The sequence below is a fragment of the Apteryx mantelli genome, chromosome 3 (assembly GCF_036417845.1).
Source record: "Apteryx mantelli isolate bAptMan1 chromosome 3, bAptMan1.hap1, whole genome shotgun sequence".
Classification (NCBI taxonomy): domain Eukaryota; kingdom Metazoa; phylum Chordata; class Aves; order Apterygiformes; family Apterygidae; genus Apteryx; species Apteryx mantelli.
In genome coordinates this window covers 56,578,397-56,598,994 of record NC_089980.1, presented here as the reverse complement: position 1 = coordinate 56,598,994, position 20,598 = coordinate 56,578,397, and the positions used below count along the sequence as shown (strand labels likewise).

The following is a 20,598-nucleotide window of genomic DNA, read 5'->3' as shown; positions in this document are numbered from 1 at the left end:
AGTTCTGGCACAGCAGGCCCAGGCACCTGAGCTCTGCTGCTGCTACTCCAAGTTAGACATGGAGCAATTGCAAGGTGTCTTCAGACTTAATTTCTCTCCATTTGTGCCTGTCCTTTAGTGCTTATGGCTGCAAAGCTGGATGAAGTGCACCTAACTTCCTTCTATCTGCTTTTCTGTGCACAGACAGTTCCTTTCTAGGAAAGTTTGAAGCATCAGTGTAGATCTCCTGCAAAATGTGTTTTTACAAGCTAACAATGCTTAAAAAAACAACACAGATGTTTCTGTACAACTTGAATTCTGTATTTGCTCTTCTCAAACTCCCACCCAGAATATAAGGCAACTCAGGCTGAATTACACAGCTGGCCTCTATCTTGTCAGTCTCTTCCAACTAGGAATCTGGGCTCAGATGTTCCCAGCTCCTGTAGAACCTTAAAAAAGGAGTATTATAAAAAATCCAATTACTTTGTGCAACTCATTTGTATTTACATTCTATATGCTGAAAAAAAATTCTCATTGTATTTGCATTTTACATGCTGGAAGAAAAGCATATAAAAAGCTCATGAAAGAAAATGGTGCACTTAAGTTTGTTATAAAACCATAGAGTGAAAAAAGCACCAGTTAGTCTTAGTTGTCTCCTCTTTTTCTGTAGAGGCCAGTAGCACATAGGACTTTAATGTAGCCACTCCTTAATAAGTTTTCCTAAATCTTAAACACTTGCAAGATTATAATTTTTGAAGATGCACCTTCCTGCTTTTCTCCCCACACTACGTCCTTTTTCCAAAGTTCTAAACAACATTTTACAAAGGCGTCAGGTGGCATAGCATTTCAGACAGTGCCTGTCTGAATGTAGGCTCCATTTTTTTCCCCCTAAGTGATTGCTGGGGAAAGCCAGTCACTGGGAAAAGGGTAGCAGGAGAGAATCCACAGGGGAGTTCTTCCAAGATAGTTGTATGTTTTAGAAACACAGGAGACAAGCTCAGCTCTGAAGGATTTAACTAATCTAGCTTTACCCTACACTAGTCTTTATACTGGTAGCACCTATCAGAAACCTGTATCATTTATTCTCCATGAGGGGCTAGGACATGGGAAAAGCAGGCAGCCAGTGAAGCCAGAGTTAGTGGGGTTTGTAATCAGCAGGCAGAGTCTGCAAGAGCCCTGCAGTGGAAAAAATCCAAGCCCCAAATACTACAGTACAAGCAGTCAAGGCACTTTGTGTCACTTATTTTATTCACATATGCAAGTTGACACTATGCTATTACATACAATACAGAAGCTTTAAAAAACAAATACTATTAAAAACTCTTAAAAAAAAATCACATATTGCTTCAAGCTTAGATGGTATTTCCCTATAGTTTTTAAAGTGAATTCAGTGCTAACAACAGCTGAGGCAGCTTCCTACTCCCTTCTACCCCTAATCTTATAGAGGCTACCAGCAAGGTCTTGAGTCAGGCTCCATATATGGCTTTGCTGCTGTGTGCACTGAGCTGGAACATACAGGTTACTGCATGTAGGCCCTCAGATTGCTAGCTTTTGGTCCCTATCCTGGTTAAAAAACAAATCTGAGGCCTTTAACTCAGAGTCAGTGCATTACACCATAAAAAAAAATGCAGGGGGCAGATGTATTTCCCTACAAACTAGAAATTTGATTAAAATGTGCATCTGCTGCCTGGATAAAGTTCTTTCTTTACCAAAAATTCAGGACTGTCCCTCACAGGTTTAAGTTTGTCTCTAAATTTAAGTATCACTTTGACTATCTTAGCTTCCACTAACAAAATCTGTAATTTATAGTTGTGAAGATGTGACTGCACAAGCATGCTACTCTATTTTACAGGGACATCCTTACACAGTTTTCATTGCAACATTTTACATTGTAAACACTAGGCTTCACAACACAATAATTAAATTGCAGCATTACACACTGAAAATCTTAAAGTTTCACTAAGCTAAGTGCTTTCAGAAACTGAAAGGAACAGACAGTTGTTTTAATGAAGACCGGACAACTGTTTTCTGTGTTCTTATGAATATCAAAGTCTTACTTTTAAAACAGGAGTGAGAAGCATTTACCACATGGCTGAATTCAAGAGTCCATGCAAGATAAAGTTCAGCACTTCTTTAATTGATTGGGTAAATATTCACTAGTTTTTCCATCTTTGAATGAGTGATTTGATGCAAGACAGCCTTACTTCTCTGTAAGTCTAAAGAATATAGTTAAAGCTTTTATACTTGAAGTGTTTTGCTTTCCAAATCAATTAGCTTTTTGTCAGAATTTGTATCAAAACACTGATAGCTATTTTCCAGACTTCAGTCTGTCACATGCCAAATATCTTGAATATACAGCTTGCAGTGATCAGGACTATATTATTTCACATATTCAAAGCAAATCTGCTAGCCTTGGGTTTAAGAGTCGAATAATGTGGGACTTTGGGAAATACAGGAAAGCTACCTGATCTACAGAATAGTTTGCCCCTCACTTCAAGCTTTATAGTACTAAAAAAAGTACCAATATAGCACTCATGACTATTTTTAGCTACAGACTATTTAAAAGCATGACAGTGACTCACATGGCCTGATTAGCATCACTGCTGCCTTCTAGGAGATTTTTTGGTGGAGGACAGCTTTTGACCAGACAAATTAAGGATGAGAACTCTTAGAACACTCCTCAGTACCCAGCAGCCCTGATGCAGTTGAGGTTCTCATGCTCTGCAGAACACCTGAACACCCCCATTTGAGATGGCTTGAGTTTGGTACCCTGTATCCAAGGCAGAAGACATTTAGACCTTCTGTAATTATTGAAAGGCTGACATCTAGTGGGAGATCCCTCTTATCCTAAAATAGGTACTTAAGGTAGGTAGGCACATGGTCTTCTAGGCTCCTCCATTCTCAGTGGGAAGAGAAGTCTAGAAACATTTTTGAAAGTATGGCAAGATGAGTCCTGCCCCACAGAATTAAGTTATTTAATGCAGACAAATGGATTGAGGGCACAGTCCAGTTGCTATGGTTACATACTTTAAAAGTCTACAAAGCCAAAAGTGTAGATGGTGTTCTGGGCAACAGTAACAGGCAGTCTTTATTCAGTGGGACTATTAAATACTGCTTGTTAGATTTCTGCCGCTACTGTTCAAAGCTAGGTTGGATTTCCGAATAAAACAGCGTCAGAAGCAACTTGAGCATATTTATAGCAGTTATTTAAAGAGGAAAAACAGCATACTGGGTAATAAAAAAAAAATCAGAATAAAGGCATCCAGCTGAATAGTTAACCTCAGTTTGGGGCACTGGTCTAAAGTCTTAGAAAATTCTAATCTGATTTAGCTATATGATGAAATAGTCATATTTTATGAAGTACTGGTTTGCGGAATGAAGCTAAGACTGGTCCAGGCTTTTGCCGAAGTGCAACGGTGCTTCTTGTGAGAAGTTTGGAGTTTAGTCAGTGTTTAAAAAAAAATGAGTTTCAGAACCAAGGTAACACAGCACATTTCAAAGCTTTGAAGCTCACAAGTACAATAGTGATCTGGCTAAAGCTCAGCTACCAAACTGAAAAAGTTCATTTACAGCAGCTTGAAGGGAAAAAACACACTGATAAACTGACAAATGACTGTTTTACTATGTAAAAATAAAGAAAGTGTTCACTCTTCATTATATACTGTGGATTACTAAAGGTTACCTTTCTGTCCTCCTCTGATCCTCATCTCCTCAGCGAGGAGTTCTGCACCAATTTTGAGAGGCAGAAAGCTTCTCAGAACTTCATCTACAAGGTTTATCAAAATGATTTTCAAGTTTAAAACCTCTAACAGCATACTCATTATACAATACCACCAAATGGAATGCATATTGCACTCTGACCCCACTGAGCATAGAAAGATATTCATAGTTTAAAAATAGACTTCACCGCACAGAAGCCAACCCTCTCCATTGATAAACTGGCATTGAAATGATTAAGCACAAATAAGTGTGACCACAGGCTCAATACAGTGATGCCAAGTTGATATTGGTACAACAAGCAACTGCTTATTGAGCAGCAGCTATCACATAGCAATTGTCTACATCAGTCATTTGGTATAACAGTCACAGCAACTCAAAGTAATCCTGCAACTGTTCTTTGCTCTGAAAATAAGTGGTTCCAAGACTGGCAAGTAATTTATTCCAATGACCTTAGAAACATCAATAAAAAAAATAAGAAAATATCAGCAAATTCACTAATCAAGTTTTGGGGTTTTTTGGGGGAAAGTTTCTATATACAGACCACACTTGACAGTTATCTACATAAAGCATCCACATTTATTAGTGCCGTTTACCAGGCCCGCTGTCTTTCCTGTTACCTGTCTTGATCTACTTATTTTGGGAGAAGTGTTGAATCAGTTAGTACTATAAATGCAAATGCTCCTTCATCACACCTTTAAAGTTTTCCCCCAAAACCACCTCCTGATCATTTGGAGCACTTAACTTTTAATTTAAGGGTCAACAAATTATTTGTAACCAAGATCAAGAAAGTGTTTGCTTAGGCTGCCAGTACTCCAAGGATCTCCCCTCCCACCTTCAGAAGAGGCCCTGAAACTTAGATTCCCAAAAGGGGAACTGTTTAAAAATTTGGGTAACTATATTTAAAAGCCTCTTTAAATGTTATGGCTCCAACTATACACCCCACTGTGAGGTAGGTAGCCAAGATACAAATATTGTAACAAACAGCTGGAAACTCCCTGTAAAAACCTTGCATAAGTAGTTTGGTTCCTTGCACCAGTGTCCTGATATGCTTAACTTTTTTTGAAGATGCTTAAGGAAATCATAATTCACCGAGCTCTTGCTGAGTAGCATCTCATGTACTCTGTCATCCAGGGATTATCTGGTGGGGCAGGCTTTATTCGACAAGCTGTCTCTGCTTCTGCAGATCGTACTCGCCTCTGAGAAAGTTTCCTTTTCTCCACTTGTCTCCTGTTCTTTGCTCGTAGGGCAGATTCATGAATCTAAAAGATCAGAGTTAGTGTTACAGTAGGAAAACAGCCTCTGATTCCCCCTCCCCCCCAAAAGCTGAGGGTCACTTCCTATTTCCCCCAGCCCCCCATCCTGAAGAAATAGGGTTTGGTAGCAATTTGTTTTGGTAGCATTTTCTTCTATTATTTATACCACTAACAGAAGAGAAATACAGAACTGTGGGGAAAAAAAACATCTCAGCTTCAATTCTGCACTACATTTCTCCCATTTCATGCTATTAAAAAGCAATTACAAAGATTTTGAATGTTTCTTTGCATCTTAAGTTCTGACACTTCTTAAAACCTTGTTAAAACCTATTTTTACTATTTTAGTTTTTTTTTTTAAATTTAGTTTTTAAATTCCTAAACATCCCTCAATGTGACCAAGCATCCTTTACTAAGCTGTAGTAAAACTAATCCTTAGCAACCCCTTACAGGACCCTAAAGAACTTAATCTTGAGAGCATGCTATAGGAATGTCTGCACATCTTTCTATATTAAGAAATTATCACATTTTTCCCTAAATTCAGTTTTAAGATACAGCTACTATGTTCACTTGCTTTCATCTCCAGAAGATTTGAATCACTGTTTCCCATCTCAATTAGGGGACGGTAACACCTTTGAAGCATTCAAGAAAAGTGTCCTCCTACCCAGTTGGTAAGTAGTCAGTTCCCACCTAAAGAAACATCCCTATTGACAAAATACTCTGTAATTGGTTTGCATAATTGTAAGTGTTTCAGAAGTGTCCTGTCCTTGCACTCCAAACCTAAGCCCTTATCTTTAAGGTTCTGTAGCTTTGCTTCTAGCATAAGAAATGGTAAGTCTTTGAAAGTATGAATAACACTCAAGACAGTTTTCAACTTGTTACTAGGCTTCAAATCATTGCTCAGCTATTTCTAACACTGACCAAAGCTTATCGATCCCATTGCAAGTAGTGTCCATTATCAGGACAGGTAGCTTCTCTCAAGAATTATTAAGACCTTGAGTTCCTCATTTCTCTCAGAGATGAGCTATCTAGGAAAGGAAAGACTCTACTGCTTCAAGCCCTTCCCAGAACTGCCCATCAGCAGTCAGCTGTATCTTACATCAAGAACACCATCCTCCTTATTCCTCAGTCATTGATTCAGAGTCTAGATTAGCAGTAATAAAACAAGACAGGCAGGGACACATTACTGATTGTTTTACCGGGCTTGGAGAGCTCTAGAAAAGAAAAAAAAAATGGAACTGTTGTAGCAGTAAGGTAAATGTTGCTTGCTAAGCAAGTAAACAACCTGCTGCACTAGAGTTCTGATACTATCTATGACGATGTACATTTTAATTATGTTATTTTGCTAATGTCTACATCAACCATGCAATGCACCAGACATCTGATGGACTGTTCTGCTGCCAAAACTCCCCACTGTCAACCCGCTGAAGCAGGCTGCTAACAGACATTTTAGCAGCAAAGCATTCGTACCTTCTCAGTGAAGCTCCTGTTCCCAAAGATTGCCCCAGGAAAGTCACTCTTCCACAGCTTAAACACTATCCCTGTGTTTCTGTACCTGTCTGCCTGCTTTGGGATGCTTGGTGCTAACTGCCTGATGCTTTTCTCTTGTCATGAAGTTCAGAATGCAGAAATACATTTATAACAGCCAGTTTTGCTGGTAGCACTGTAACAGCCAGAAACAAGATAACCAGACATTAATCAGAATTTGCAAATACTGGTCAAACATGAAAAGTTTCAAAACTGATTAGTAGTTAAAAGCTATTGGCTTTGCACATGTGAAACCTCTTCAGGTTTATTGATATAGTAATTTTTGATATAAGAATATTAATGGCAATGCTGTACTGTCAGTCCTACCAACAGTTAATACACACTTCTCTAAACTGCTTCTTCTACTTCTTCCTCCATGCCTAATGCGAGTTCTTGAAAACCATCTAGAAGTGTTAACTCTAGTGAGAAATGCATTAACAGCTTCCTACATGGACCACAAGTTATAGCTGTATCACTAGAAAAAGCAGATACCTGCTGCAGCTAGTATGAAAGCCTGTATCTAATGTTTCACATAAAATTAAGTGGCCTTGATCACAGCTGTACAAAAGCATTCTTGTTATACTCATCTTTACTTGTGGCAATTATCATTTTTCCTGCAACACTGTCAATCAAAGCTGTAGGCAGATGTGTTCCTTGTCTAATGAGGGCTCTGCATTTCCTAGATTTAAAGAGAGTTCTGTATGTCCTGAAACATTTTATGCATTCAGGCCTCCACTGTACACTTTCAGCATTAGCAGGCTGTAGGTAGGACTAGTGCTTACTCCATTTTGATGCAGGGGAAGTGCAAAAGCCTTTTTTTTTTTTTAAATATAGAAATAGAGGATTTCTGGGATTGTCATCTTAGTCCTCAAGACAAAAATCTGAGGACTCAACTAGATCACAGAATCACAGAATCACTGAGGTTGGAAGGGACCTCTGGAGATCATCTAGTCCAACCCCCCTGCTCAAGCAGGGTCACCTAGAGCACATTGCACAGGATTGCATCCAGGCGCATTTTGAATATCTCCAGAGAAGGAGACTCCACCACCTCTCGGGGCAACCTGTTCCAGTGCTCTGTCACCCTCACAGTGAAAAAGTTTTTCCTCATGTTAAGATGGAAGTGTCTGTGTTTCAGTTTGTGCCCATTGCCTCGCGTCCTGTCGCTCGTCACCACTGAAAAGAGTCTGGCCCCATCCTCTCGACACCCTCCCTTCAGATACTTGTACACATTGATAAGATCTCCTCTCAGCCTTCTCTTCTCCAAGCTAAACAGGCCCAGCTCTCTCAGCCTTTCCTCATAAGAGAGATGCTCCAGTCCCCTAATCATCTTTGTGGCCCTTCGCTGGACTTGCTCCAGTAGTGCCACATCCCTCTTGTACTGGGGAGCCCAGAACTGGACGCAGTACTCTAGATGTGGCCTCACCAGGGCTGAGTAGAGGGGGAGAATCACCTCCCTCGACCTGCTGGCAACACTCTTTCTGATGCAGCCCAGGATACCATTGGCCTTCTTGGCCACAAGGGCACATTGCTGCCTCATACTTAACTTGGTGTCCACCAGCACTCCCAGGTCCTTCTCAGCAGAGCTGCTTTCCAGCAGGTCAACCCCCAACCTGTACTGCTGCATGGGGTTATTCCTCCCCAGGTGCAGGACCCTGCACTTCCCTTTGTTGAATTTCATGAGGTTCCTCTCTGCCCACCTCTCCAGCCTGTCCAAGTCTCTTTGAATGGCAGCACAGCCCTCTGGCGTATCGGCCACTCCTCCCAGTTTTGTATCGTCAGCAAACTTGCTGAGGGTGCACTCTGTGCCTTCATCCAGGTCATTGATGAAGAAGTTGAACAAGACTGGACCCAGGACTGACCCCTGGGGGACACCGCTAGCTACAGGCCTCCAACTAGACTCTGTGCCACTGAGCACAACTCTCTGAGCTCTGCCATTCAGCCAGTTCTCAATCCACCTCACTGTCCACTCATCTAACCCACACTTCCTGAGCTTGTCTATGAGGATGTTCTGGGAGACAGTGTCAAAAGCCTAGATGCTAGGGAAAACTGGCTGTCTTTGGGAAAGAGGGTTTAGGAGTGCAAAACTAGGCATCCAAAGATATGGATTTTGTTCCTGGACACTTTGAAAGCCTTTTCTCACAGATACCCTACTGCCTAAGTGCTACCTGAAGGGATTCACTTGCATACAGCGCAAGTCTTGATCAAACCTGGAGAAAAGAGACCAAGACTCAAAGGACTCAAGGGGAAGAAGCCCCTAACTCACTCTTCCTGCATAATACAGCATGACCACAATAAGCTAGTGCTTACAAGACATTATCACCCACAGCAAAACACAGATGCTGTTGAAGTCCTCACGATTCCCTGCAAGATCACAAATAAAAGCATCCCTAAGAAGTTTCACCTAGATATTAGACATTTTTAGCCTGCAGATGCAACAGTTCAAATACAGCAGCAGTTTAAAGTGTGAATCAAAAGTTTTCACTTACTTCATTCACTGAAGCAGAAGCACAGACATTGTGAGTTTTCTGGCTTCCAGTATCTGTCTGTCTTTCTCCCCACCCATACAGAGCAAAGGGATGTTTATTCTCCTTTGGTGCATCTGTCTTTTGAGGACTTTTGGCTGACCTTCGATCATTGCGACTAGACAAGGCACTTTGACTCGGACGTCGTCCTGTACGGCTGGTTTTGTCTGTTTCCTTTACAGAAGTGTGTTCTACAGTTTTTTCTTGTTCTTCCCTCTGCTGCTTTTCTTGATCTTCCCTCTCTTTTTCTAAAAAAAATAAAGTTATAGTTTAAATATGTTGTCATTGGGAACTTGCATCTGACCCACTGAGCCTCTCTTGACACATCATGGCAGTCTGTTTTTAGAAATGTAAGAGGTTACCAATTCCTTAACAGTAGAGGTATACCTTTGTAAAATAACTTCATTCTGCTGTCTTTAGTAACCACAATATAATTTCTAAGTCCCTCTGTACATCACTGTCCTCATATTTAAACATGCCCTCACTAGTGAGGCTACAAATACCTAATAGCCCCAGGCAGTATTGTGAATGCTGCAAGATTGTTTCCAGTGATCTTCTGTCCTCACTGTTTCATCCTTCCATCTTTCAGAAGAGCAAAGATGGACTTGAGTGGCATGTAGATGCTGCCAGCCAGTCACTGAAGAACAAGTCTGATCAGAGTAAATAAAATACTAAATTCTTCACATAATGAAGTTTCACTGAAAGAAAGGAATTTGTGCTTCATTTTCAGACTCCTTGATTATACATCTTGATGAAGGTTTTCTTTATGGGAAGGGTAAGTGTGAAGCAAAAATTTACAAAGCAACATCACCCATACTATCAGTTTTGTGAAGTATGTTTTACACTTAAAACATCATACTGCAGGCAACACCATCCTAGGTTTGTTTCCCCCACATATGCTTTTTAAAGCTGCCAAGATAAGGGGTCCAGCATTTGTCCTCCAGACATAAGGTATATAGAGGTTTGTGAGGGAAGATTTAATATGCATCTTTCTTAAACTTGCAGGCAAAGACTAACACTGAAGGCTGAATCAGCATTATATAAGACATTAAGTGATAAAACAAAGGGAAACTGTTGTTCTGCAAGATCTGCTCTTCTTGCATTACAGAGCTATGAAGGAACTAGTTTTCCTTTGCTCCTGGGACCTCAGAGCCAATAGCACCGAACACTCAGTATTTCCTGAACACTTATCTCCGTTCAGGTCAAGACAAATCAGGTCTTACATCTAAGGTGAAAGAAGCAAATAGCCGGTATAGCACTGCAATACTTCATAAATCAGACAGAAAGACTAGTAAGAATTTATTGTAAAACTAATGAGCTGTAAGGCATCAAAGTGATAAATTGTTTTGAACAAGTCTGATTTATAACTTCTTAAATAAGTAGTCAAGTGAGCACCCAGGATAGGAATCACTAAGAAAACAATGGTCAAAGCTTTTTGTCACCTTTGAGATTTGTAAGATGTTCAGAATTGGTGACAAAAGGTCTTTAATCTGTTAATACCAGCAAAATATTCTGCTTAGAGGATTTTAGTGAAACACGACTTCAGGAAAAAGCAAATACACAGAACCCCGTTTTAGTTCTCCATACTGCAAATCCTCACCAGTAATCTGCACAATTTGGAGAAGGGTGCTAGACCCTGAGTTTAATCCAAAAGCATCATGGGCACAGGCAGGCATTGTGATCCAAAGTCTTCCCATGACTTCTAACTCAAGTATGCCTTTTGTTTAAAACATAGCTAAATCCTTTTAATAACCAAACAGCCTATCAGACATTCACTAGTAAGTAACCTGCCTTCTCAAGTGTCCACCTTTGGGCAGTAGATGCTGCCTTCCACTGGATGCACACACTGTGAGGCATTCAAACTCTGCTCACAGAAGCACGCTGAACACCAGAGTGTTTTCTGCCACACTGTCTATTTCTTCCTCTTCAGGAAGCCACCACTGTACAGAAGTGGAGAAAGGGGCCTATCCTCAACTGAGGGATTGGAGATGAGAAGGTATGCTTTTGAGAGTGCAGATTTCTTGCAGTAATCATCTGTGTTTCAGAATGCTGTGCTGCTTTTAAAAAAAGGAAACACGATTTTTGTTTAAGCATAGTAGAACAGATGTTTTTTGAGAAGGCAGTCATTTGAGAAAATACCTGCAAATTGCTTTAGAGGGTTAGGTGGTTGTGGCCAGACTGTCTCCACAGCCTGCCAATACAGTCACTGAAAGAAAACAGGTACCTGTTGCAAGCTACTTTTCTACTCCAAGTCTCAGCATCTTCAGCCACCACTGGCATTCACTGGCGTAGGAGGAATTCATCTAGTTTAAAGCTTGGTTATATATTGAGAGATTGACCACAGACAAAACTAGAACAAGTTTTAATTAAGTATCTTCCTAAACAAAAGGGCTTATCCATCCTGTGACACAACAGCAATCATCCATGCTAGTTGCTACAATTTAACTAGTCAAACAAGCGCACACCCCATCTACACTGCTTTAATTCGATATTGCATTCACCCAGCTCTGCTGAAGTAGAAGCAACCAGCTTGGCAGGCTGCTCAAGCATCTAGTGGTGCATTACTCTAACACTTCCTCTGCCCTTGGAGGAGAAGGGGGCCAAGACTAGGGGAATTCTGGGGCATGCAGTGAAGGTAAGGCCCATGCTTTCTCTTGCTAGCTTAGTCCTGCCAGCAGGTTTGTCACTTGCTGCCAGCCAGCACAGAGGCCCTGGTGCTGGGCACTGTCCAGGCTAGTCTATACACACTTGCCTTCCAAGCTGCGCAGGTGCAGCATTTGGCTACAGATGCTATTGCAGTATGGCTAAGTATGTCAAAAACTAGCTAGCAGTGCTATAGCACTGCGAGCTGTATTTGTTAGAGTTCAATCAAGTGTCTCTATGAAACAACTGAGAAGAATAGCCAGGGCCAAATGAGTAGAGAAGGGAGAGCAAAAGCAGTGCAAGCTCAGATAAGCAAAAAAAAAAAAAACAGCCAGAGGAATTTCAAGTACCTCAATATTGAGTGCACAAAGTTTTTCAGCCATTATTGCCTTCTTGTTTTTTATCCAGCCTTGGCTAACTAAATGACCTCAACATGGTAACCTCTGGCAAGAGGGCTCCTTCATCACAGCTGCAACAGGCAATACACATATCCCTTTGCAAAATCCACTTTGTCTTTATGTCTCTCTACACAGTCTGTTCCTGAGAAAGGACTGGCTACATCTCTTTTTTTTTTTTTTTTTTTGGGGGGGGGGGGGAGGGAGGGAGGGTGGGCAGGCATGATGGGCACAAAGCCTCCCTCAAAGGGAGGTCACATCAGGAGGTGGCACACCTTTGAGCATGCCAGTGAAAAGTCTCAGAAAATAAGATGCTGAAGTAGGATAGATTTTGTTGTCAACTTTAAAACAGAATAGTTTTCTTTTGGGAAGCCACTCCATCCTCCCTTAAAGGGAAACTGCACCTTCCTTCCTTCTGCACAAAAGAGGAGTGTTGGAGTTCATGAGCAGCAGTGGTGCCCCATGGAGACTTCAAATTAAGGGAAAGTAGCATCTCTGCAATTGAATGTATATTCTAGCACTGAGATACTACTTCAAGGCAAGTAACAGACAAGTCTGGATGCCACTCACTGAGCTATAAACCCAGGTGGTATAGAGATTATTTGAGCCAGCTTGTGCCAAAATAGCAATAAAGCATACAGGTAAATGGCATTGAGTACTGCACATGTAGTTTTGCAGTAAATGCCACATGTCTGAGCACACAATAGCACCTTATTAAAATATCTACTCTGATATCAGGTGTCTATCAGTTCATTCCTACAGCTTATAAAGATATTTTCACAAACTGAATTCTATAAGTGATTTAATCTTATCTAAAACTACAGCTGATATCCAACCTATTTTATTAGGCCTTCCTTTTCACAGGAAGGTAGCAAAACAGCAGTTGTTAGTAAGGAAGGAGTTAGACTCAGCTGCTCAGGAAGCACAACCATCAGCAACAGCTACCCATCTCTTCCATGCCATGTGCCAGCCCAAGCAGACACCACTAAGTGCAGTAGTGCATGCCATGAATAGAATAGAAAACTGACTGTGGCATTACAGGGATGAGATAGGCTAGAGAAAAAGCTAGGAACATGTTAAAACTGCATCAGGGATGCTAAGTGGAGCACACTGGACAGAAGGGGATTAAGCACTTAGCAGGCAGAACAAGGCTGCCAGGCCAACCCAGCATGACCATGGAAAGCTCCTGCCCAGAGAAAGTCATTTAAATCCCCCTGCGTTGCCCAACTTACATAACAGCTCCCCTTCAAAGCAGCTCAGGCAGGAGCTGGTGGAGCTCTTCTCCCTTCCACAGCACTGCATGTGTTATCAGGCAGACATGAACCTCATTCTAAGGCTCTGCTGATTTACCAGAAGTATCAACAACCTTCTGGTCAGACCCACAGGTCAACAGTACAATCTTTATATGCATGTGTTTGCCCTCTACATCACTACCTCAGGTTCAGGAGCATTTTGCACTAAAGCTAGAAACTCTGGGTTCTGCCCAAGTCATCTTCAGAGCTCTCCTGTTCAGATTTAGCACTAAAACCAGCTCCCAGAGCAGGCATAACTCAAGCAACATCCCCTCTGCACATCATGACAGTTCTAAGGACTGAATATACACCTCTCCAAAGAGGGAGTTTTCCCTGGGGCCACTGAAGGGGCATGTATGCAGTAATGCATATGAGCTTACTACAGCTGCATAGAAAGTAGTTACCATCTACTACAGCTGGAACAGGTTGTCATGGCTTCAGGCAAGATCATGTATGAAGTATTGCACTGGGATAGTAGTTGAACTACCAGCAGCACAGCAGTTCAGATTTCATTAGGTTCACGCAAGCTTTATCTGCAGCAGAGTTCAGAAAGCCCCAGCTGTCTTGACTTGATGTTGATGCTGGTTTCCAACACAAAAACTCAAGGAACTTTGTAACATATTACCATAAACACCTAAACTGACACCATTGCCTTCCTTCCCTACCATAAGCTACTCCTTCCCAGGTCCCCGGGCCAGCTCAAATACAAATACAACATTATGGCAAATGGTATTAGGGAATGACAGCTTGAAATTAGGTCTTCTGCTAAGTTGGACTAATCCAGATCAGTGGCTTTCAGGTTATCATGTGCAGCAATTGCTTTGACAGCAGTGACAAGCTGGTGTCATTTAAGATGTCTGTACAAAAATGCTCAAGGCTAAATGTAATAAGGATGGAAAGATGGCTTTATCCTGTACTTGTGTGCAGTATCATCATTTCAAAAGCAACAGGTTGGGCAGTGCTGCTGTCAAGAGCTGTTTCACTTACCAGCCAACTGGTTCTGCTGACAGTTTTGAGGATGTGTCCACTAGACCAGTTGATTTAGGTTAAAATTTTACTGAATTATGTTTAAAGCACATCAATGCTTAGACATGTTTTACAGAACAGTCCCACAAGCAGTTGTTGCAAATGAAGGGCCAGCATGAATTAAGCCAAAATTGCCACTGAGCCATTTGATATCATTCAGCTATAGCTTAAGCATGAGATAGAGACAGTGAAATGCATTTGTCTTATTTAGCATCTCAGGGTTCTTGCTGGTGGTACTTTAGACTAACATCACTAAACCTTCAAGTCAAACTATAGACATTAGCTTTGTCTACATACAACAGAAGCATTTACAAACTGCTTTTAATACACCCTTATGGTTAAGAGCTGCATAAGGAACAGGTAATTCTGTTTCTACTAGAGAAAATTGCCGCATGCAATAGTACAACTTGAAGGCATATATTGTCAACTGTAGCCAGAACACCAGGCCTGAACCCTGCTGACATATGAAAAGCATCCTAAACTGACATAAGACACAGGCAGGTTCATCTTAAGGGGGAAAGAGAGAACACCAGCCACATGCACTGTAAGAATTAGTTTACCTCAGATATTCGGCAACATTAGTGCTGGCTGAACATGCTAAGCCATAAGCACATTAGGTCTCATTTAGCCAGAAACCAAATTCTTCACAGAAGTGAGTCCACAGGTCTCTTCTTGCAGGCCCCCATGAGGATGCTGCAGCGTGTGGGTGGATGTCAGATTCAGAAGACAGATGTCATTGACATGAACTGTTACTCAGCTACCCCCACAGCACTTTAGTATAATTAAGTTCTTCCAGAAAAAAGCAGTTGAATAATGCAAGATTCATGGAGTTGTAGTTTCTATGCTATCTCCTCTGCACTTTTAAAGATCCAGCCACTAAGGAAAAGAAAAATACACCTTTATAATTGTCTAATACTGAATGAGTCACTTGCTTTTGACTGTACTGTAAGCTATATACTGAATAATATACAATAAGTTTCCACTTAATTCAACTGCATAAGCCAAGTTGTTTTCAGCCATTTTGCTAAAGCTCTTACATACTTGCAGAACTTAGAAAAATAATTATCCTAAGTCACTTGGCAAGGAATTGAAGATTAGGTACAGATTTTTCTTCCACTGTAAGTGCAGTGTAGCAAGAAAGTAATAGAACATTAGGTGGGCTATTAAAGCGGCCATGACAAAGTTGAATCACCTATGGACACAACCACTCTAAACCTCATAACTGAGCAGACCAGTGTTGCTCTGCAATCCCTCTGCCACTGAGGCTATGCATGTACAGCAGGAGATGGCTATGCATGTACTGAATAGTCACACACTATCTGTGTAACACACCTGTTTGATTGCCTTCATGAAAAGCACATCTACAACTAAAGGTTTTAATCAGCCGCCAAAACCGATCTAACTAGAATCAAGCTACCAAGGGACTCCACCAACCTGATCCACTCCCAGAGAATAGTCAGGGAGAGCAGCAGGGAGCATGCCAAGGCTGATCAAAGTGTCCTCCTGGCAAGAAACAAGGAGCCTGTAGCAGCAGCTGCTCCAGTCTAGATTACAAGCTACCTGCTCTACCCCACCAGTTCAATCAGGAGAAGAACAATGTTCTGGTCCCTACCATAGCTGCCCAAGACTTGCTCATATTCAAATTGCATCAGAAAGTTAAGAATCTTAAATTCCAAGTCCAGCTTGAACAACTTCTATTCTGGTTTCTGGGATTCCCAGAAGTGAGGGACTCCCTTTTGCTAAAAGCTAAGCCTTTAGCCTGTCCCACCAGAATGCATTTCCTTTTTTCACACAACCCTTCCCCACTCTTTTGCCAACAGTGGGGTTCCTTAGCACTTCTTTGCACAGAAATGTTAAGTAGTTACTTCTTCCACACATACTCCAGTCTAACTTTCAAGGCACTACCAAACCCTGCTTGAGGAGGGCAAAATTAGACACACTAATACTTTGCTACACACAAGTTAACTGGGGTGCTTTTATCACTGCACAGCTTTGAAGAGGGAGTGTTATTTATCCTGCAAGCCAACAGCTGTGTACCCTCCAACCTCTTCAATCCCAGTGGACTATGTTTTTAAGAGTATCCATGGCCATTTCTGATACCTTGGCATTTTCTCCTAACACTGAGTCACCATGTTTCAGCTCAATAGCATTTTACTACAGCTAACTAATATGGCAGCTGGGTATCACGCAAGCCCACACAACTGAGGATTACAGCTTGCTACAAAACTCCATAACACTAGCCTGTTCTGAAACATCAGGCCTTAGATAAACAGCATAGCTAAAGCTTTGGTATAACACAGTACTTAAGGACAATGAATGCAGTTTAGCCAGGAATATCAGAGTACAGATCATTCTGGTAAGCTCTGACCGCAAGGCACATTGAAGCAGGTGAATTAGTCTCCTCAGTCCAAACACATATCCAACCCCAGAATCAAGTCAAGCACAACTTGCAGACAGCATAAAGCTTAACTAAACAATTGAAGGACTTTTCCTGCACAGAGTTGCTCCTGGGCGATACCAGGTATACAACTGATTCCATATACATTGCAGAGGGACAACCAATGGCTGCCAGATAAAATTTTCTTTCATTATTAAGGGCCAATATGCTATGAGAGACATTAACTTAGAGAGCTTGACTGACAATGCTGTTACCTGCCTACTCAGAACATAATCTGCATAGTTAATTCTTCAGAAGCCAAAAGGTGACATTCTAGAAAAGAGAAAAATATTAACAGCTCTGCACCCGATTAGGTTCATGCAGTTGTCTGCACTTCAGCTACAAACCCATGACCACAAACCTCTAGGAACCAAGCATTTAGATGAGACAGAAGGCTGTGTGTGCAGATCCAGAAAAGCAATGCTGTCAAGTGCCAGTCACTGGCACATAGTCTAACTTGCTGCTGCTTTTGCCAGGGAGCCTGCTTATATAATTGCAGAGATGCACTGCTACCATGGCAACAGTTTACATAAGTAGCTGTGACTCAGGATGAGAGTTACCACAACTTGTTTCTTTAAAGAGACACCTCACAGATGCTGCAGCTACAGCTTCTCTGCTAGCCTAGCAAGTACCTGATTAATGGACAACCTGAACACAGCACTTATACAACCTTCAATCCACAAGGGCTAGTACTTCAGAAACAGTTACTGTGCCACAAAGGTCCCAGAACCTCAGCTGTTAAGAGCTTTTATTCCTGAGCACTTACTGGTCTATGCTCTCCATGCCCTGGTCTATGCACAGCATATTTCCTTCACAGAGTGCAATGCAGAATGTGTAATGTATCTGTCCTCTTCCATACATGAATCTGAGCCTGCTTTTCCTCAGCACTGGTCACTCAGTACTCACTCACTTCAACATCCTTCAGGCCTCCATCGCGAGCCAGAGCCATGATGAATGCTTTGGGGGCATCACTGACCTAAGGCAAGTCATCGCTGCTAGGAAGAAGAGCCAAGCGGTGGCCACATTATCACACTCCTACAGCGTCCCGGGAGCCACGCAGACAGCAGGGCCAACCTGAAACCCTGCGCTGCACCAGGCACGTCCCTAAGACCAGGGCACGGGACCACCTCCGACACCCCCGGCAGATGACGCAGGCAGAGCCTCCGAGCTCGCTCACACGCAGTTTCAGCCTGCAGTCCCACCGCGCTGCCGCCCGCAACCGCGACAGGCCCTGCTCCCCGCGCGGGCAGGGGCAGCCCCGCCGGCTCTCCGCGGCGGCCCAGCGCCCCGGGCCGGCGGAGCGGCCCCGGGGGTCAAACCCGGCCCCGCGCCGCTCCCGCCGGAGCGCCCGGCGGAGGCTGTTAGGGAAGGCGCTAACGGCCGCCGCTAACGGCCGCGCACCTCGGCGCCGCCGCGCCCCCGGCCCCACCGCAGAGCCCCGAGCTCCCGCGAGGCCTCCGGGCAGGCCGAGTCCCGCATCCCCCTCTCCCCTCGGTTCCTACCGGGGCTCCGGCTCGGGGGCCCCGCCGGGCTCGTCCTTCCCGCCTCCGCGGCGCGGCTGCCGGCCGGCTCGCTCGGCGCCGCCGCTGCAGCCGCCGTCTCCTTCTCCTCCTCCTCCTGCGCGGCCGCGGGGCTGGCGGCGACCGGCGGCGAGGGGGAGCCGGCGGTACTGCTGCCGCTGCCGCCGCCGCTGTCCTGCTCCCAGCCGTCCCAGAGCCAGGGCCGGTGCGCCTGCTCTAGCAGGCGGCGGCTGAGGCGGTAGCGCAGCAGCTCCAGGTAGCAGGCGCCGCACGACTCCCACTTGGGCTCCTTGAAACGCTTCATGTACTCCGTCTTGACGCGACGCGCCGGCACCACCATGGCGGGCCCAGGAGCCGCTGCCGCCACTCCGCGCTCTGCCCCCGCCGCCGCCCGCAGAACCCGCCCCCTCCCGCTGCAACGTTTAAATCCAAACAGCGGCGTCCTGCGCCCGCCCCCGCCCCGCCCCGCGCCAATCGCAGCTCGCCGCCGCTGCCTCCCTCCTCCCCGCCCTTTGTGGCGTCACGGCGCGTACGTTGTCGTCACGCGGGGATGCCGGCTGGGAGTGAGGTGGAGGGGCGCGCCCAGCGACCGGAGGGCGCGCGGCCCGGCCCGGCCCGGCCCGGCCTGGATCGCATCGGATCGGATCGGCCCGGCCTGGATCGCATCGGATCGGCACGGCCCCATCGCGGCCGCCAGCGCCTCCGATCGGGGAGGGGGGGATAAAGTGAATTACAGTGCAGTATCACAGTTAAAAATCAGATTTTTTTTTCTGGTTTCCTCGCTACCCTCTGCTCTCAGCACCACCTCAGGTCGCTGGGAACGGAACGATCTCAAGGCAGGGTTTGCTATCGCCTTTTCCTGCCCTGACATCAGAGCGGAGGGGTCCAGCCCTCGGTGCAGCGCATCATGCAGCATACGTGCCCACCGCTCGCATCTCCTGGCTGCCCAAGGGAGCTCCCACGCTGTGGCCCGGCTCAAAATGCTCCGCTTCGACCGAGTTTGTCCCTGTGAGAGGGGGAGGATGCTGCAGTCCTGCTCTTCTGCTGGACAAAATGGAAAAATCATAGAAGAGCAAATAAACGTCAGATGGCAAAACAAGGCAGCAGTCCTGTCCTTCAGTGTTTAGGGATTGCTCTCTGAGTACAATACAAATACATATTTCTGCAAACGTACTAAAGCATAGCATACTCATCCCCTTAACTCCAGCCTACGTTACATGCAAGAACAAATCTTTCTCGCTTCAATTTAAAATCAGATGGCTGAATCTGCAAAACTGGGTGCCATGCATTAGCCTCCTAAAGCTGTATTCAGGTCCCTAAATAAATGGTGTCAGACTTCAGGCGTGCTGAGCCCATTTCCCTTGCCTTGGCTCAAGTGAGAAATATGTTCTGTGTCCCTGGCGAGATGATGGCATGATACAGCCCCGTCTGTGCCAGGAGATATTTAAAACCATGAGGTACATACAAAGCGTTTGAACTAGTGTACCTGCAGTAACTATCCCCTTTTTGTGCTACAGCATTGCGGGGATGATCACTGGATTTAAGTTCTGTGTGTGAGCTGTATTTGAAGACAAAACACAGGGAAGGAAGTTGGCAGCAGGAGCAAGGTGGGCAGGAGGCAGCTGCAATCCGACCGGTCCCCCACACCCAGCCCTGGCCCACGCCAGCTGTGCCGCACTGCCCACCGCCCTTGGGAGACAGGCATCTGCAGCAAAAGCCGCGTCTGCCCCTTGGCTGTGATCTGCTTTAAAACCCATCTCCGGGGAACCAGGAACAGGAATCTCCTAATCCAGCGCTGCACAGGCAAGCTGCGTGTGAAGGCAGTGGTGTGGTTGCTTGGGAAATGAAGCACTTCCAAGGTAAATGCAGAAATGAGGGGGCCTTTGCAATAATTTGCCCTTCTGTATACTTTCAGCACAACACAGCCTTTAATGACATGACCACACACCATTTTTCCATCCTGCATCTGCATCGCTCACTCCATAAGCAATTACCAGGTATTTCTTCTTATCTTTCTCATGCCACAATCCTTATTTAAGGCATAGCACCCAAATCCTGCATATGAATTACTATTTTCCTTGGGTTGGTTGCTATGGTGCCATCGCCACAGTATTGTGAATACTTCAAAACACTCATCTAAGATTAGACAGTGTTATCATCCTCATTTTGCAGCTGGTACAGCGAGCAGAGAGCGATTCAAGCCCCAGTGTACACCAGTAGGCTGTAAATGCTCCATTTTGGACATTTAAAAGTCTGTTCTTCCTCCACCATACACAGGATTTTACAG

At 44.2% G+C, this 20,598-nt stretch overlaps 1 protein-coding gene across 6 annotated transcripts; it reads right to left on the bottom strand.

Annotated features, from left to right (window-relative positions):
- Positions 1 to 1,200: 1,200 nt before the first annotated feature.
- On the bottom strand, positions 1,201 to 18,657 carry CCSAP (centriole, cilia and spindle associated protein). 6 transcript variants are annotated; one of them, XM_067293443.1, is made up of 4 exons: positions 18,294 to 18,657; positions 8,963 to 9,246; positions 6,049 to 6,163; positions 4,919 to 4,958 (listed from the first exon to the last, which is right to left on the bottom strand). In XM_067293443.1, the coding sequence occupies exons 1-3, from the start codon at positions 18,649 to 18,651 to the stop codon at positions 6,068 to 6,070; spliced, it is 738 nt and encodes a 245-aa protein (XP_067149544.1). In that variant the 5' UTR covers positions 18,652 to 18,657; the 3' UTR covers positions 4,919 to 4,958; positions 6,049 to 6,067. The 6 variants fall into 6 exon arrangements, 3 of the variants coding, with proteins under 3 accessions (XP_067149543.1, XP_067149544.1, XP_067149545.1); XR_010883718.1 differs by lacking the exon at positions 6,049 to 6,163 and adding an exon at positions 6,505 to 6,612 and having other exon boundaries at positions 4,921 to 4,958; XR_010883717.1 differs by lacking the exon at positions 4,919 to 4,958 and adding an exon at positions 6,420 to 6,612 and having other exon boundaries at positions 6,127 to 6,163.
- Positions 18,658 to 20,598: the final 1,941 nt, after the last annotated feature.

What these genes read in the sequence shown, in the direction of transcription:
- CCSAP (XM_067293442.1), bottom strand. Translation starts at nt 18,651, where the DNA reads ATGGTGGTGCCGGCGCGTCGCGTCAAGACGGAGTACATGAAGCGTTTC. An exon ending in GCCCCCGAGCCGGAGCCCCG is followed by an intron (nt 9,247 to 18,293) that starts GTAGGAACCGAG and finishes TATTTTTTTTAG; the next exon opens with AAAAAGAGAGGGAAGATCAA. An exon ending in CTTCTGCTTCAGTGAATGAA is followed by an intron (nt 4,959 to 8,962) that starts GTAAGTGAAAAC and finishes CTGATCTTTTAG; the next exon opens with ATTCATGAATCTGCCCTACG.